Source organism: Lissotriton helveticus, chromosome 4_1, assembly GCF_964261635.1.
Source record: "Lissotriton helveticus chromosome 4_1, aLisHel1.1, whole genome shotgun sequence".
NCBI lineage: Eukaryota > Metazoa > Chordata > Amphibia > Caudata > Salamandridae > Lissotriton > Lissotriton helveticus.
Genome location: NC_136063.1, coordinates 918,749,750 through 918,765,204, shown reverse-complemented (window position 1 = coordinate 918,765,204; position 15,455 = coordinate 918,749,750). Strand labels below are relative to the sequence as shown.

The 15,455-nt window shown below is 49.6% G+C and overlaps 1 protein-coding gene across 3 annotated transcripts in view; it reads right to left on the bottom strand.

Moving 5' to 3' along the window:
* Positions 1-15,455, bottom strand: part of RTTN (rotatin) — an 891,871-nt gene that overhangs the window by 610,187 nt on the left and 266,229 nt on the right. For all 3 annotated transcript variants that reach the window (XM_078687523.1, XM_078687524.1, XM_078687525.1), the window contains one exon: positions 14,832-15,002. In XM_078687523.1, coding sequence (XP_078543649.1) covers positions 14,832-15,002 — 171 coding nt within the window. The remainder of the gene's footprint in view (positions 1-14,831; positions 15,003-15,455) is intronic.

Below are 15,455 nucleotides of genomic sequence, written 5' to 3'. Positions count from 1 at the left end.
GACTGTTAGGCTGACGGCACTCGAACAGTGTCAGTTGCACTGGACTGTCGAGGTGGTCGGATGCCAGGTTGTGCTGTTTGTTGCTTACAAATAAAACTTACCTTCAATCTACGCTGATCTCGTCTGTTATCTGCACGAAACATCACAACACACACACACACACCTATTTTAATTCTAAAAAATACTCTTATTTTTTTAAATGTAAATAGTACTTTTAATTAAATCATTTTTAATATAATTTTAAACTACCCGTTCCTGAACCCTAGTTCTTTACTACTCCTGAATACTATCAATCCCTGAACCCTAAAACCTCACTACCACTACTAAACACTACCAATCCTTGAACCCTAAAAAAGCCCTTATAACCCCTAGTAAACTTTAAAAAACTTAAAACCAGAACACCCATTTATTAAATTCTATTTTTAAATATTAAAATGAATTAATATTTACAACTAATAATCCTGCTTTATATTTTTCCTTAATCATTTATATACTACTTTAATTTTAATTGCCTGAATTAATGTATTTTTAATGCAATAATTACATTTCATTTTAATTTAGAATACTATTATAAATTGAAGAAACAATTTGCTTATGTGCTTATACCTGTGTATATTCACGTACACATATGCTGTTAAACTTAAGTCACTTAAAACAATAATAACTTACCTGCGTAGTAAGATATGAAATCTTACCTGCAATGTAATGATTCCCAATGTACAGTCTGCGAAGTAAATGTAACACACGGGGAAAAGACATACATTTTGATACAAACCATAGAATGGCTGCTACTAACAAATTAGAAAGCACCACATAATTAATTGCTCAAAGAAGGGTCCTCTTTTCCTAAAACGAATCCCTGCACTGAGACATCAAAATACATGACAGAAAATCCACCCTCCAGGCAGACGTTCTTGCTTTTCGTGGTCAGCGCAATCAACCCGCAGCATGCTAAGGGTTATGAAAAACGACATAATATATTTTTCGTCTGGCAGCAGATTCAGGTAATCATTATATTCGAACGCATTTCAAATATCTACTTCTTTTTGTAAGCAGAATAAAAGTGGAATGGTTCTCGGTTCAGCGTGCCCACAAAATCCGCTCTGTCTGGACATCGGAGCAAACTGCTTGATAATGCCATTGGAATAATAAGGCAAGGCGTAGTTAAGATGGTTGGTTACTAAAGTTTTCTTTATTAACTAGGGTATGCGTATGATGCAAAGGGTCTTTTTATGCCAATCGTGGCTTGACAGCTCATGAGCAGTAGATGGCAGCACAGTCCCATAAATGAGACTGAAGCTGATAAATCCTAAAGTTAATTAGCCATCGAGCTGCAAAACTCTACATTTATATAAATGCAACAACATTTACCCTATAACCGAAAATGACTTGAAAAAAGAGCTGGGCTGCAAGCAAATTTCTATTTGTTATAATTACCCGGGTTTTAATGAGAGAGAACATTTGTTTCTACAAAAAACACACTGAAGCATAATAGGGAGTTTTGCAGTTCACTGAAAATTCTCTTTGAAGAAACATAGTAGAGGCGAAGGGGGGAGAAAGAGGGCGGACTCACAGTGTCCAAAGCCCCCTCATGCACTCGAATGGAACACATCCCCCGCACAGTGATGTAAAAAATCACAATCAATCAACCAATCAATCAGAGTACTTGCAAACCGCGTAACTTACCCGTGTGGGTCTCAAGGCGCTATGGGGGGTTGCGGGGGTTGTTTGTTTGGGGGGGAGCGATGCCGCTACTGCTCGAAGAGCCAGGTCTTGAGGAGTCTTCTGAAGGCGAGTAGGTCTTGGGTCTGCCGTAGGTGGGTAGGGAGGGTGTTCCAGGTCTTGGCGGCGAGGTAGGAGAAGGATCTGCCGCCGGAGGTTGTTCGTTGGATGCGGGGAACAGTGGCAAGGGCGAGGCTGGCGGAGCGGAGCTGGCGGGTGGGGTGTAGAAGCGGAGTCTGCTGTTCAGGTAGGCTGGTTCGGCGTTGTGGAGTGCTTTGTGTGCGTGGGTGAGGAGCTTGAAGGTGATCCTCTTGTCTACGGGGAGCAAGTGTAGGTCTCTCAGGTGGGGGTGATGTGGCTGCGGCGGGGGACATTGACGATTAGTTGGGCAGAGGCGTTTTGGATGCGTTGTAGTCGTCGTAGGTGTTTGGCTGGGATTCCTGCATAGAGTGCGTTGCCGTAGTCCAGTCTACTGCTGACGAGGGCCTGTGTCACTGTTCTTCTTGTTTCGGTCGGAATCCACTTGTAGATCCTGATGAGCATGCGGAGGGTGTTGTAGCAGGAGGAGGAGACGGCGTTGACCTGTTTAGACATGGAGAGGGAGGAGTTGAGGAGGAATCCTAGGTTGCGTGCATGGTCGGTGGGTGTCGGTGCTGTTCCCAGTGTGGTCGGCCACCAGGAATCGTCCCAGGCTGAGGGGGTGGGTCCGAGGATGAGTACCTCCGTCTTGTCAGAGTTCAGTTTCAGACGGCTGTTCCTCATCCAGTCGGCGATGGCCTTCATTCGCTCGTGGAGGTTGGTTTTGGCGGTGTGGGGGTCCATGGTGAGGGAGAGGAGGAGCTGGGTGTCGTCAGCGTAGATGATATGGAGGTTGTGTTGGCGGACCACTTGTGCGAGGGGGGCCATGTAGATGTTGAACAGCGTCGGGTTGAGGGATGAGCCCTGGGGGACGCCGCAGAAGATGTTGGTGGCCTCGGATCGGAAGGGCGGGAGGCGGACACTCTGGGTTCTGCCGGAGAGGAAGGACGTGGTCCAGTCAAGGGCCTTCTCTTAGATTCCGGCTTCTAGGAGGCGTGTCTTTAGAGTGCGATGGCAGACCGTGTCGAAGGTGGCTGACAGGTCCAGGAGGATGAGGGCTGATGTTTCGCCCTTGCCTGATGCCGTCTGTGGCGGCGATGAGGGCTGTCTCGGTGTTGTGGTTTCGTCTGAACCCGGACTGGGACGGGTCCAAGATGTTGTTGTCTTCCAGGTGGCGGGCCAGTTGCATGTTGACGATTTTCTCGATGACCTTCGCCGGGAACGGGAGCAGGGAGATGAGCCGGAAGTTCTTGAGGTCCATGGGGTCCGCCTTGGGCTTCTTGAAGAGGGCGTTGATTTCGGCGTGTTTCCAGCTTTCCGGGAATGTCGCTGTTTTGAAGGAGATGTTGATGACCTTCCGTAGTTGGGGTGCGATGGCAGCGTCTGCTTTGTTGAATACGTGGTGTGGGCACGGGTCTGACGGAGATGCTGAGTGGATGGAGTTCATGACCTTGCGTGTGACGTCGTTGTTGACATTGGTCCAGGAGGTCAGGCGGTTGGCGCTGGTGGTGTTCACAGGGGAGGTGGGGTCTGGCATAGTATGGGCGGGCATTATTGTTGAAGTGGTCATGGATGTTGGCGATCTTGCGGTGGAAGAAGATGGCCAGTGAGTTGCACAATTCTTGTGAGGGCGGTATGTCGTTGGCGCTGGGGTTTGAGAGTTCCTTTACGATGCTGTTGTGTGCTTTGTTATCCAGGCGGTCTTTGAAGGAGGATCTCTTGGCTAATCTGATGAGGTGGTGATGTCTGCGGGTGGCGTCCTTGTGGGCTGCGTGGTTGTCCGGAGTGCATTAGTTGAGCCATATCTTCTCCACTATCCGGCATGCTCATTTGGAGGTCTGCAGCTCGTCGGTAAACCAGGTGGCTCTCTTGCTGGCGTGGTTGTTTGAGGGTTTCTTGAGTGGGGTGGGGGTGTTGGCGCAGTCGGCGATCCACTGTCTGAGGTTGCGGGCTGCGGTGTCTGAGTTGGTGGGGTCAGTGGGTGGGTTTTGGGCAAGGGTGGGGATCAGCTGGTCTTCGGTGACTTTGCTCCAGCAGCGGCGAGGTAGCTGTTGGGTGCGGTGGTGCGTGGTTGGTTTATTGAAGTTGAAATGGATGCAGCGGTGGTCGGTCCAGTGGAGTTTGGTGGTGTGGTCGAAGGTGACGTGGGTGCCTGTGGAGAAGACGGGGTCCAGCGTGTGGCCAGCGGCGTAAGTGGGTGCGGAGACGAGTTGTCTGAGGCCGAGGTTTGCGATCAGGGTGGCGGAGTTGGCATCGTTGTTGTTCTCGAGGTAGAAATTCAGGTCCCCGAGGAGGATGTAGTCCGGGGAGGCGAGTGCGTGGGTGCTGACTAGGTCGGTGATGGAGTCGCTGAATTGAGCTCGGGGTCCGGGGGGTCTGTAGATGAGTGTTCCTCTGAGGGTGGTGTTGGGGTCGGTGTGGATCCGGAAGTGCAGGTGTTCGGCGGTGTTGAGGGTGTCGTCTGCGTGAGTGGCGACCTTGAGGGTGGGCTTGTGGATGATGGATATTCCTCCCTCGATTCCGTTGGCACGATCCCTGCGGGTGCTCTTGTAGCCGTTCAGGATGGCTATAGCGATGTCGGGCACCGAGTAGTCGTTCCACCAGGTCTCGGTCAGGAAGGCCACGCCTGGGGCGGAGGTGTCGAGCAGATCCCAGAGCGTGCGGAGCGGGAGTTGAGGAGTATGCAGCGGAGGTGGTTGGGTCTAGTCCTTGGAGGTTTGGTGGCTCTGTCGCAGGTGAAGCTGCAGGTGTGGCAGGAGAAACGTCAGTGAGTCCGTTTCGGGGCGGCTTGGAAGCAGGTGTGGTTTAGGCCGGCGTTGAGTGCGTAGAGGGTGCTGGCGTCGTAGCGGAGTCTGGTGTTGTGGCGTTCGCGGGGTCCAGTGGTTCTGGCGCTGGGCACGTTCCAGGCGCGGACGGGCGCAGACGGGCTTGCCTTAGGCACACCTTCGGCGCGCCAGCGGCGTGCCCGCTGCGCGGCCTCCATAAGAGGGGGATAGGGAGGGAGGAGCAGCTGGGAAGCGGGAGCGGGGTGGCCAATGGGGGGCGGGGCCGCAGGGACGCAGCAGAGGGAAGGAGCGGGAAAACAGGCGGGCGGCAGGGAGCAGGTACGAGGCAGCTGGCGGCCGTTTGGTGGCGTGGGGAGCGACCTGCCGGCGAGCAGGGTCAGAGGTCGCTCCTAAGCCACTGCGCGGCCTCCTTAAGAGGGGGAGAGGGAGGGAGGAGCAGCTGGGAGGCGGGGTGGCCAATGGGGAGCAGGTGGGCGGGGCCGCAGGGACGCAGCGGCGGGAAGGAGCGGGAAACAGCGGGAAAACAGGCGGGTGGCAGGGAGCAGGTACGAGGCAGATTGCGGCCGCGTGGTGGCATGGGGAGCGACTTGCCTGTGAGCAGGGTCAGAGCAATCCATCCATGCGGAGAAACCGATGGGAAAGGTGTAGAAGGACATCATTCTTATTTTACAGCGTCTGAGAGAAGCAACAAAGATGTAACGGCTCAGGGAAGCATAAAGGCTCCCAACAGGAGTCCGGCCGGAAAAGGGGGCAACGAATGCCATTTTGTTGGAACAGGAACTGTTGAATTAAAAAGCCTTTTCTGAGGCGCATGCTGAAGTAAATGAGCACTTAGATGTTTATACAAGTAAGAAACCAGTGGGGTAGAAATCTGAGAGTACGTATAGGTTTTTTGAAACTTTAGTCAAAAATGATTGATAAAAGGGCTAATAGTTAAGGAGAGATCCAAAATAATAGTATGACAAAAATGTGGACTCCTAAATCGTGATGGTACACCCAAATTTCAACTTATTTAAGTTTAAAAAAGAGGTCAGGTATAATTTAGTGAGTCACCGGGACTCACTCAACCTCCTCTAACCCGGATAGGCACCAAATACATCCTCTAGCCAGATGCTATAACGGTCTTACTGCCGCACTACATGACCCTGTGTGCAGGTATGTTCTGTGGGCTGGGGTAGAAGTGCAGGCCATATCAGTGGGACCCACTATCATCCTGAGGGCAGGGGCCGAGTCGGGGGTACACACAGGTACACAGCTTCCCCTCATTCTTTTCACAGGGTTAGGCCCCGTAATTATATGCTGAACTTGTCCCGGTGTCATTTTCAGACACCGGGACACGTTCAGCAGCACCTGCACGTTGCCTGCTTTCCATTCCCAGCAGCAACGTGCAGGCAGCGAGGGCTGGACTGTTCCCATGAGGCACAGGGTCAGACTGATTTGCATAGGCCATGTCTGAACTGGGGTGGCTGAGTGGTTGGCCTAAAGAACGGTGATGGAATAAACCCAGGTCTGTAGACTGGGTGTGAGTGTTTGATTGGTTCAGATGCTCCGTCCATCACCACCCCCTTTTGTACCACAGAGGGAAACAAAGGCACACAGCGTGCCTGCTCTTCACAGGCACTTAAGAGAGGCATGCTTTTGCCTTTGTTCTGTCCCTGTAAATAAATGCAGACACTGTAAGACTGTCAGATGGGTTAGTCTGTTCCAGTATTTACACAATAATTTAAATAGCACTATTTTATTTCTTTTATAGCGCTACGTCGTGACGTCATGAGATCATTTGCATATTGCAATCCCCCCATTTCTTTTTATACGACTTCTGCCCTGCCCGAGGGTACGCTGCAACACTAGCGATGATGGTGACCCTCCCCCACTCCCACGCTTCGGAATTGTTGCTGCCTGATAGCGCCTTCCCCGCCTGCCGCCGTGACGCATTCTTCCAAGGCCTGTCCGCAGCCCAGCCTCTGCTTTCCGGTGGTCACTAGCTGCTCGGTGGCCGGCCCAGCGGCTGCTTCCCAGCTGTGACCTCAAAGCCCATCCGCACGCTCTACGGCCAGGCCAGTCCTCTGCTACGCAGCGCGCTAGGGCTGGTTCGGCCTCGCAGTGAGTATCAGCCCCATCTCAGGTGCTTTGCAGCTCCTACCTCTCCCTCCCCGCAGTAAGTTCTACCACACCCGACTTTGCAGCCTCCCTGACCTGCCGCTGCCACCTTCTGCCTTGCCCCGGGTCCACAAACCTGCCACAGCTCCCATCAGCCCATGGGCTGTCTCCAGCTGTCTGGAAATGGGGTTACAGAACAGCATTCTTGAGCTGCAAGGAAAGCACGACCATAAGGGAGGGGACAAGCAAAGATTGCCCAGAATGTGAAAGGACAATCTCGAGAGGGGAGACAAACAAGCACTGGCACCTACAATACTGCACACTGAATGGAGAGAACAGACAAACAAGCGGTGGCACCTTCAATACTGCAAACTGCAAGGAGAACCTATAACAGAAATAGTCTACTACACGTACCACCCCGGCAGCCCCCACCATGACTGAGGACACAAATGCGGCACCACCTCAAAGGCATTTCCCTCAGCAATATGCACTTACAGGAGTACCTCTGCCCTTCAGCTAATTTGCTGACACAGAGACAGCCTCCTCCCTGATGGAAAACCTGGACTACTTTGTTGCTACACGAGAGTGGGACGGTGCAATTAAAAGGTCTCTGTTACTTCACTACGCTGGGGAGGAGATGTACAAATTGTTCGAACATTTGCCCGACCCCGGCCCTGCCGCTGACTATGATACAGATGTGAGAGCGATCACTGCTAATTTTGATCCGCAATTGAACCCCGACTTTGAGTGATTCAAACTCCGCCAAGCCCAACTACGCGATGGGGGGGTCAATCGATGCTTTTTATGTGAGACTGCGTGAGCTGGCCAGCACCTGTACAGCAGATCAATTAAAGGAGATCAGGACCCAAATGATCCAAGGGTGCCATAACAAGACTCTGCAAGACCTCAAACAGAGACAACCCAACATGAGTTTAGAAGACATCCTGATCCTAGCACGATCTCACGACCGCTCCATTGCAAGGGCCAATGAGATGGACATAACCATCACCTAAATGCCAGGGAAGACCCCAATGTTAGGACGAAGCAGGCCAACGCCATCCGGACGAAAAGCAAAAATTATACCACCAAGACACGTAGACCTCAACCCATGAGGCCTCGATGTGGATACTGCGGCTGCGAAAACCACCAATCACTGATTGCCCTGCACAGGGCCACACACCCTCCAATTGCAGAATAAGTAACCACTTTTCATTCTTTGTAGGAGAGGAACTAAGAACAGAAGATCTCGAGGGGGTAGAATGCCAGTGAGGGCAGTGTGACAGCTGTCCCTGACCAATCTAGCCCTGCCGGATCCACCTAAACCCGGACAACGACAAAATCAATGGCTACAAGATTCACCCCTGGAGGATGAGGAAGAAGAGGCCTTCCTCATTTCGTTTACGAGGGATGATGAACGTCATCGGAGACCGCAGCCCAAGTATGTCCTCCATGTATCCGGATCAGAAGTCAAAGCTGTCATCGATACAGGAGAATCAGTTAATGTCATGGGGGCCAAGCAGTACCATTGTCTCAGACCCAGGCAGACACTTACCTCCTCACACACCAAGATCTTCGCATATGGATGCCAAACACCACTGCCTCTATGAGGATGCATGGTGGTGCAAGTAAAATCCAATGACCAGAAAGTCACAACAACATTCCACGTAACAGATAAAGAGCCCAACACGCTAGTAGGGAGTCATTACGCCGAAGACTTGGGTCTAGTGTTATTTGCCCAAAATGTGAAGGCACACCAGATTGATGATCTAGTGGACCAATTTCCTGGGCCATTCAGCAGACTAGAATTCCAAAAGGCTCCATCGATCCTTTCATCACGCTAGTGGAACTGCGCCACTGCCAAGGCTGCCCACACCTCTGGCCACTGGTAGAGCAGAAGCTCGAGAAGCAAGGCGTGATTGAGAAGATGTCGGGCAACATCCTGGATCTCCACGATGGTGATTGCTGAAAAGCGGAAGCAACCTGGAAAAATATGCCTATGCATCAATTTGCGCACTTCTAACTGTTCCATCAAACGAGAATGCCACATAACACCAACCATTGATGATGATATGGCTGTTGTGAACAGTTCACGGTGGTTCTCAAAACTGGACTTGATCGCAGGATACCAACGGCTGGTCCTGGCCGAAGAGAGCAGATACATCACAACTTTCAATACTCACCTAGAGCTGCGGCGGTACAAGTGGTTAAACTTTGGTATATCATCGGCAGCTGAAGTTTTTCAGAATGCGATAAGGGAGACACTATCTGGACTGCACGGCATTTTGAACGTCAGTGATGACATCCTCATCCACTCTGCAACAGCTGCTGAACACCACAAGCCCCTAAGAGCCACACTGAAGCGCCTCTGGGAGCATAACATTGCACAAAGAGAAGGGTTCATTCTTCCAACCGTCCATCAAGTTTTTTGGCTATGTGTTCAACCAAGACAGGGAGCAAGTCGACCCACGCAAATTCCAAGCCATCAATTAAGCCCCTGCACCTACAACAGTATCAGAAGTACGTAGCTTCCTCAGCATGGCCACATACCATGGTAGATTTATCCCAAGCTTAGTGACCCTAGCAGAACCACTGAGAGCTCTGACTAAGGTGGACACAAGATGGATGTGGAGCCAAAAGGAAGTAGAAGCCTTCCAGAATATTAAAGATGCACTCCTAGACAACACCACAATGGCGTACTTTGACAGTGAGAAACCAACAGAGCTGCTGGTGGGTGCAAGTCCAGTGGGGCGAGGAGCAGTCTTCACTCAGGAACTCGAACCCGGCAGACAGGCAACGCTGGCGTCCGCTAGTAAAGGACTGATGCCGATTGAACACGCTATGCTCAGATTGAAAGGAAACGGCTGGCAATCAAGTGGGCATGCGGACATTTTCACCTGTGCCTGAACAGACGGCCCTTCGAAGTCATTACACACCACCAGCCTCCCGTCCCCCTAGTTCGAGGATCAGCCCCACATCCACCACCATGGGCTGAAAGGTAGACTATCCAACTACAGCACTACAGAATGGAAGTAGTATATTGACCTAGGGCCAAGATCTAGACGAAACATCGACCCAAGATATCCAGGGTGGACACCACACAATACGATCGCCAGGACAGGAAAATCATGCTTGGTGCACACAGAGCAATGCACACATGAGCCAAAGGCAGCGGCGAAAACACAAATGATCTTGCCTGGGGATATGGTAGTCATCAGAGACCGCCGACCATGGTGGAAGTTCAGAACACCTTACGAACCAGGAGCATGGACATGCTTAGGGTTGATGGAACCATGATTACAGCAAACAAGGGCAGAAAAACAGTCGCAAGGAACATCTTTTGGTTCAAAATGACTGACGCTGGAAATAAACAGACTTCTCACACGGAAAACCTGGATAAAGCCAGCTGTCCCAAAGCTAAACAATATGATGAGACTTTTCCCAGCAGAAGAGAGCGTAACCACGTGGCCGGCGACAATAGACTGGATTAGGACACACAAACCACTCAGTTTGCCAAAGGATTGGCGAGTCGCTCACAAAACGAGCGATTCAGCTTCCGGCCAAATCCCCACCAAGTCAGCAGCACAGAGACTCTGTGTGTAAAACTTGATAAACAATCATTTTCAGAACTCAGTTGAGAAGGGATGTAGTGAGCAACCTAGGACTCACTCAACTTCCCCTCACCTGAAAATGCACAAATAGATCCTCTGGCCAGGTGGGGCTAGAGGCTATAAAATAAATGGGCGTAGGCCGCACCTGATCTTACTCCAGCACTACATGACCCTGTGTGTGTGTACGTTCTGTGGGCTGGGATAGCTGTGCAGGCCTGATCAGCACGACCCTCTATCATCCAGAGGGTAGGCAACATATATACGATTTTGGTGATAATACTTAGGAAGAATGGAAAGGAGAAACCTATTTTTTGAAAGAAGCAATTAAAAATAGAAAATATACAGAAAAGTATGGATATTTTCAATGTATTTACATTATTATAGTACAGAAATATTTGCAACGTCTGTGAACTATTTTTACTAAACGGTAATCCAGCTTGAGAAATCAAACAAAAAATTAGATAAGATTTATTAAGCTCTTGCAAAAGGGCTGTGTGGGGGAGAGAGGTCAGTCAGTAAAGTGCACACATTTGACGTTTTTGATGGGCAAACTCAATAGGCGAACCAAGCTGATACCTAAAGTATTTGCAAGTCCATGTGCCTCTGTACTATAACCACTACAGATGTTTATTTCAAGTACAATAACCATGGCCGGACTGGCCATACCGGGCGTCTGATGTTTCCCTGGGAAGCTGGAAGGGTGGGGGACAGTTTTGTTACTGGAGGCCGGTGTTGCCGCAGTGCTGCACTATCGGCCCCTTGTAACAAAAGTAGCAAGCCAGAATAATCCATTCACTTTCATCTCCAGACTCCCAGGGCCAGCCAGTGCTTCACACTTGCAACCCCCCCCCCCCCACCTTCCCCCACCCACTCCCACCCCTGGCACCCCTGGACTGGAAGCAAGCATCCTAGGACCGGTTTCAGGCTTTCAGCCCTCATCAGCCAGGATAGCTTGATTCCAGTACCATGGAGAGCACGGGACTCACGTCTCAGCATACCCGTCCCACTCGGGGTGACAAATGCAAAAACAAAAGTTCATGGACAGAATTCAGAACAATGTCATACAATCACCCCAGAACAGAGATCTGGGCCTAAATCCATCGTTTTTTTGCTCACCATGCCATTCCAGTTTGAACCTAGCCATATGCAAATCAGTCTTGACCCTGTGCTCCATGGGAACAGTCCAGCCTGAACTGCCAAGCCAGGCCCTACCTGGACTGGAAACAAGCATCCTAAGACCGGTTTCGGGCTTTCAGCCCTCATCAGCCAGGATAGATTGAGTCCAGTGGCATGGAGAGCAAGGGACTCACGTCTGAGCATACCCGTCCCACTCGGGGTGACAAATGCAAAAACAACAGTTGATGGACAGAATGCAGAACAATGTCATTCATTCACCCCAGCGTTACAGAATGAGGGTAAACCCAATAAGTGTCACTGGGACCTGGGTGAGGTACGTGTAAGAATGGTCCCAGAACGCTGGAGACATACAATTAACACAGAGTAGGAAAGAAGTAGGAAAAGACAAATGAGATCAATTCACAGCCACATTGTTATTTATTCACAATGTGCTCCGGTTAGAAAATAAAGTTATCGACATTGCTTAACATCATATAATAGCGTGCCTCAAAGGAGGGGGGGGGGGTGCGTGAGGGAGAGTTAGTGTTGGATAAAGAGGTAAAGTGAAGGTCAATCGACCTTAATTGCAGTACTGTTTTAAAAAAGGCTAACACACAGTGCCAAACAATATGTACAAATTATGTTACAAAATCATTACAATGCCATGCTTCCAAAAGAAGAATCAAAATCACGCTTCGGGTCGGAGCTGGCACTAGGTAATGTTGTCAACGTTTCGACCCCACGATCTAGATGGGTATTAGGTAACCTTATAACGGGGTCTTCCTCAGGACTGGGGTAGGGGAAAGGGGCCAAGACTTCCTAGAGTCAGAGAGTAAGGATAACAAGTAAGACAGTAAAAGAATCTCACACATAAATATGTGATACAAGTAAATACAGAAGGTGGAGGGTAGAACATGTCTCATACAATACTAACGTCGGTTTCAAATCACACGCAAGTCTTGTGGGAGCGGGGAGAATCAATCAATCATCGCTTTTGGAAACATCTGCAGAGAAAAAGGGGCCGACAGCTGGTATTTACGCTTATGACGGCCAAGCAGCCATAAATCTACAGGTAAAAGCCAAATGCAAATCATTCTTGTCCCTGTTCCCCATGGGAACAGTCCAGCCCGAACTGCCAAGCCAGGTCCTCCCTAGACTGGGAACAAGTATCCTAGGACAGGTTTCGGGCTTTTAGCCCTCATCAGCCAGGATAGCTCGATTCCAGTGGCATGGAGAGCACGGGACTCACGTCTGAGCGTACCCGTCCCACTCGGGTGACAAACACAAAAACAACAGTTGATGGACAGAATGCAGAACAATGTCATACAATCACCCCAGTGCAGAGATCTGGGCCTAAATCCATCGTTTTTTTGCTCACCATGAGCTAAAGAATGATGATGGATTAAACCCAAATCAGTTGACTGGGGGGTGAGTGTTTGATTTGCTCAAACGCTCCATCCATCATCCCCTTTGGTATCACTTTGTTCGCCCTAAGTTGGCTGGGTATGCCCAGACATTGGTCCCTTGCTCACTCTGCCACTGGATTCAAGATAGCCTGGCTGATGAGGGTTATGAACCCGAAAGCGGTCCCAGGATGCTTGTTTCCGGTCCAGGGAAGACCTGGCTTGGCAGTTCGGGCTGGACTGTTCCCATGAGGCACAGGGTCAGACTGATTTGCATATGGCCATGTCTGAACTGGGGTGGTGGAGTGAGCTAAAGAATGATGATGGATTAAACCCAGATCAGTTGACTGGGGGGGTGAGTGTTTGATTTGCTCAAACGCTCCGTCCATCATCCCCTTTGGTATCACTTTGTTCGCCCTAAGTTGGCAGGGTATGCCTAAACGTGGGTCACTTGCTCACTCTGCCACTGGATTCAAGATAGCCTGGCTGATGAGGGTTATGAACCCGAAACTGGTCCCAGGATGCTTGTTTCCGGGCCAGGGAAGACATGGCTTGGCAGTTCGGGCTGGACTGTTCCCATGAGGCACAGGGTCAGACTGATTTGCATATGGCCATGTCTGAACTGGGGTGGTGGAGTGAGCTAAAGAATAATGATGGATTAAACCCAGATCAGTTGACTGGGGGTGAGTGTTTGATTTGCTCAAACGCTCCGTCCATCATCCCCTTTGGAATCACTTTGTTCGTCCTAAGTTGGCAGGGTATGCCCAGACGTTGGTCCCTTGCTCACTCTGCCACTGGATTTAAGATAGCCTGGCTGATGAGGGTTATGAACCCAAAACCAGCCCCAGGATGCTTGTTTCCGGTCCAGGGAAGACATGGCTTGGCAGTTCATGCTGGACTGTTCCCATAAGGCACAGGGTCAGACTGATTTGCATATGGCCATGTCTGAACTGGGGTGGTGGAGTGAGCTAAAGAATGTCGATGGATTAAACCCAGATCAGTTAACTGGGGGTGAGTGTTTAATTTGCTCAAACGCTCCATCCATCATCCCCTTTGGTATCACTTTGGTCGCCCTAAGTTGGCAGGGTATGTCCAGACGTGGGTCCCTTGCTCACTCTGCCACTGGATTCAAGATAGCCTGGCTGATGAGGGTTTTGAACCAGAAACTGGTCCCAGGAGGCTTGTTTACGGTTCAGGGAAGACATGGCTTGGCAGTTCGGGCTCACCTGTTCCCATGAGGCACAGGGTCAGACCGATTTGCATATGGCCATGTCTGAACTGGGTGGTAGATTGAGCTAAAGAATGATGATGGATTAAACCCAGATTAGTTGACTGGGGGGTGAGTGTTTGATTTGCTCAATCACTTCGTCCATCATCCCCTTTGGTATCACTGTGAGCTCTAGGCCAGCAGTGGAGCAAGAAACGGAGACACACATTTGCCCAAATATCTTATTACCAGAGTCACCTGTCTGACGACACCGGTGATGGATGGGGGGTGTTTTAAGTGTAAGGACAGTTCACAGGGTTGTTTCCACGTTGACACTACAGTTGCAAACAGTCACAATGTTGAAGCTGTCCAGTTGTGCAAAAGTAAAGAAAATGTGCAACTTAGGTCAGACTATATAACTTGTGCTGTCAAAACCGAAGATGCTTAACCAAAACAACAGTTTTGCAGCGGTGGATCTTTTATGCAAGCATGTCTGAGGTCACTTCAACACCCCCAGGTAGTAATACTCCAAACTCAACAACAGCCTCTCCACTGGGAGGAAACAACATTCAAAGGTTTCATATTTTCAACACTTGTTGGTTCATAACTGATGAAATCAAACTGTTGCTCTATACGCATATTCTGAACTTTTATATTAACAATAACTGAAAAAATAAGCCCAAAATGTACAGACACGTGATTCGTTCTTTAAAATTACATGCAGAAGTAGCACAAAAATCCTATGGATTTATAAAAAAAAGAAAGTAAAAAAAATTATGTCTGAGCATATTTCAGTGGTGATATAGCTTACCTTTTCAACAGGGAGGAGTGTTTGTAGTAGTCGTACTGTTAGAAGGGAAATGCTTAGGAATGCTGTCCTGTGGTGCACCAGCAGAGGTTCCGGCTGCTCGGAACTTGTATTACTTTTATGATAGTATAAGCTTTCGCCCAATGAATCCAGAGACACAAGCAGCTTCCCTCTCTGTGAAAAAAGGTAGAGCAATCACACAAAACAGTCAAGATGAAAATAACAGAAAAAGTAAAACAATCCCTAGCTTTCCTATTTAAAGACTTCTTAATATAGGGCCTTATGAATGGACACTTAAACGACCAGAGTAATAGACAAATAGGAAGTAGACCGTTGAAAAAATCCTAGATACCAAATGGATAACAACATATTAAGATGCATTACAAACTTTCTATTACTGCTTCAGGTGCTGTGTCATGGCCACCTTCCTCACCGACCAAGTGAAGGGACATCAAAGTGTTAAGTGACTACTCAGCAGTCAGCAACTAGGGTAGCCTCTTAGCACCAGCAAGCAGAAAATAAGAGGCACAATGATTCCACATACACATCAGCACCGAGGTGTGTACACAAAGGACGTACCATGGTGCCTTAAACTGGTGGGTGCCTCAAAACAAGAGCAAAAGGGAT